This window comes from Bubalus kerabau, chromosome 4 (assembly GCF_029407905.1).
Source record: "Bubalus kerabau isolate K-KA32 ecotype Philippines breed swamp buffalo chromosome 4, PCC_UOA_SB_1v2, whole genome shotgun sequence".
Lineage (NCBI taxonomy): Eukaryota > Metazoa > Chordata > Mammalia > Artiodactyla > Bovidae > Bubalus > Bubalus kerabau.
The window spans coordinates 40,415,958-40,418,885 of record NC_073627.1 but is presented as its reverse complement, the minus strand read 5'-3'; the positions used below and the strand labels follow the sequence as shown (position 1 = coordinate 40,418,885).

At 43.2% G+C, this 2,928-nt stretch overlaps 1 protein-coding gene across 1 annotated transcript; it reads right to left on the bottom strand.

Moving 5' to 3' along the window:
* Window positions 1-292: 292 nt before the first annotated feature.
* LOC129651358 (olfactory receptor 1A1-like) lies at window positions 293-1,231 on the bottom strand. The gene has a single exon (XM_055580097.1). It carries the CDS (start codon window positions 1,229-1,231, stop codon window positions 293-295), a length of 939 nt encoding a protein of 312 aa, XP_055436072.1.
* Window positions 1,232-2,928: the final 1,697 nt, after the last annotated feature.

The following is a 2,928-nucleotide window of genomic DNA, read 5'->3' as shown; positions in this document are numbered from 1 at the left end:
TGGGCAGGTATTATTATTCTTTACATGTGGATGTAGAGGCTGAACCTTAGTCTTTCTCACTTGTCCTCTCACAGTCAGTTGTTTAACTGGGACATGAACCCAATATTCGTGCCAAAGCAAAACAAAACGTACAAAGTGGTGATTTGAGTAATGTGGTTCATAACTGTTATAAGATTTCTGAGAGGAGGAATTTCCAGAAGGAAAGATCTAGGCAGCTTTTTGGAGGGGATGACGTTGGGGATGGGTCTGCGGGTATACCCTAATTGGTGACTGCATTCTTCAGTGTATGAGCTCATGTTGGATGTGAGGACGTTCTGTTGCTGAAGAGTTTTTCCAGGGCATCTTTCATGACCCTATTTCTCAGAGTATAGATGAAAGGATTTAGCATTGGAGTCACTGCGATGTACATCACGGTTATCACTGCATCCTTTAGGCTGTAACTAGTCAGAGGGCGGAAGTACATGCCCATGACTGTCCCATAATACAGAGAAACAATGGTGAGGTGGGAGCCACAGGTGGAGAAGGCTTTGAGCACACCTTTGGTGGATGGAACCCGTAAGACTGTGGAAAAGACCCGAACATAAGAGATGATGATGCATAGTAATGGCACGGAGAAAACACCAACCCCCAGGTACATCATCTTCACATTAAAGTGGATGTCAGAACAGGACAGCTTGAGCAAAGGGGTAATGTCACAGTAGAAGTTGGCCACTTCCTGGTTTCCACAGAAGGACAGGCTAGCTGTGAGCAGAGTGTGGGGGAGGGCATTGCCATTTCCAACCACCCAAGACCCAATGACTAGCAGGACACAAGTCCGTGGGCTCATAATTGTTGTGTAATGAAGTGGGCGGGTGATGGCCACAGTGCGATCGTAGGCCATTGCAGCCAGGATATAACTATCTGTGTTAGCCAAGGCAATCATGAAATACATCTGTGTTAGGCATCCTCCAAAGGAGATGGCTTTGGTGCCCAGGAGGTGGTTGGCCAGCGCCTTAGGGATGGTTACAGAGGAGAAGAAGATGTCAACGAAGGAGAGGTTGGCAAGAAGAAAATACATGGGGTTGTGGAGGCGAATGTCAGAGAGAATGGCCAAGATGATGAGCAGGTTTCCAATCAATGTGATGGGGTAAATGAACAAGAAAAGGATGAAGAAGAAGTCTTCTTGTTTCTGATGACTACTAACTCCTAGGAGGAAAAAATCCAGGACAGAGGATTGGTTTTCATCTCTCATAGCTCCTTTGTTAGCAAGGGAAGAGAAGAAACCAGAATTTTTAGTGAAGTACCGTGTCTAGTATATTCTTTATTCACCACATTGGATTACCTGTGTTTATACTTGGGTATGCTAAATTCAGAGATGATTAATATTTTGGGAAAATGATCCCATTTCATCAATCTAATTGTCAGAAAGCCTTTGACAAATTCTAAGAAGATCAGTGATGCCCATTCTCCTGAATAAAAACCTTTGATTTAATCATTCAGCATTTAAATTTCAATTTGTGTGTGCTAGATACTTTGTAAGGCCTTGTGGAAAAACCATGAGCATGTTGAAAATATGGTTGTCTATTTATTTGACATATATGACATAGTCTCTGCTCTTAGGGACCTTATAACTTCATGGGGGATCCTATTTGTCACAGGAATTTTATTGTACATGATAGGAAAAGGACAGCATTCTAGAGTATTTGAAGAAAAAACTTCAGTACAAAGAATGTGTTGTACATGGAGCATCCTGGATAATTAGAGACCATTCTATTGACTGATCCCAGAGCCCAGCTGGTATCAGGTGTCTGCACTGGTGTTCAGTCAGTTCAGTTCAGTTGCTCAGTTGTATCCAACTCTTTGCAACCCCATGAACAGCAGCACGCCAGGCCTCCCTGTCCAGCACCAACTCGCAGAGTTTACCCAAACTCATGTCCATTCAGTTGGTGATGCCATCCAACTATCTCATCCTCTGTCATCCCCTTCTCCTCCTGCCCTCAATCTTTGCCAGCATCAGGGTCTTTTCAAATGAGTCAGCTCTTTGCATCAGGTGGCCAGAGTATTGGAGTTTCAGCTTCAACATCAGTCTTTCCAAAGAACACCCAGGACTGATCTCCTTTAGGATGGACTGGTTGGATCTCCTTGCAGTCCAAGGGACTCTCAGGAGTCTTCTCCAACACCACAGTTCAAAAGCATCAATTCTTCTGCACTCAGCTTTCTTTATAGTCCAACTCTCACATCCATATATGACTACTGGAAAAACCATAACCTTTACGAGATGGACCTTTGTTGACAAAGCAATGTCTCTGCTTTTTAATGTGCTGTCTAGGTTGGCCATAACTTTCCTTCCAAGGAGTAAGCGTCTTTTAATTTCATGGCTGCAGTCACAATCTGCAGTGATTTTGGAGCCCCCCAAAATAAAATCAGCCACTGTTTCCCCATCTATTTGCCATGAAGTGACGGGACCAGATGCTGTAATCTTTTCTGAATGTTGAGCTTTAAAGCCAGCTTTTTCACTCTCCTCTTTCACTTTCATCAGAGGCTTTTTAGTTCTTCTTCACTTTCTGCCATAAAGGTGGTGTCATCTGCATTTCTGAGGTTATTGATATTTCTCCTGGCAACCTTGATTCCAGCTTGTGCTTCCTCCAGCCCAGCGTTCCTCATGACATACTCTGCATATAAATTAAATAAGCAGGGTGACAATATACAGCCTTGACATATTCCTTTTCCTATTTAGAACCAGTCTGTTGTTCCATGTCCAGTTCTAACTGTTGCTTCCTGACCTGCATACAGGTTTCTCAAGAGGCAGGTCAGGTGGTGTGGTATTTCCATCTCTTTCAGAATTTTCCACAGTTAATTGTGATCCACACAGCCAAAGGCTTTGGCATAGTCAATAAAGCAGAAATAGATGTTTTTCTGGAACTCTCTGGTGTTAGAAGATTGTAAATC

What these genes read in the sequence shown, in the direction of transcription:
- LOC129651358 (XM_055580097.1), bottom strand. Translation starts at nt 1,231, where the DNA reads ATGAGAGATGAAAACCAATCCTCTGTCCTGGATTTTTTCCTCCTAGGA.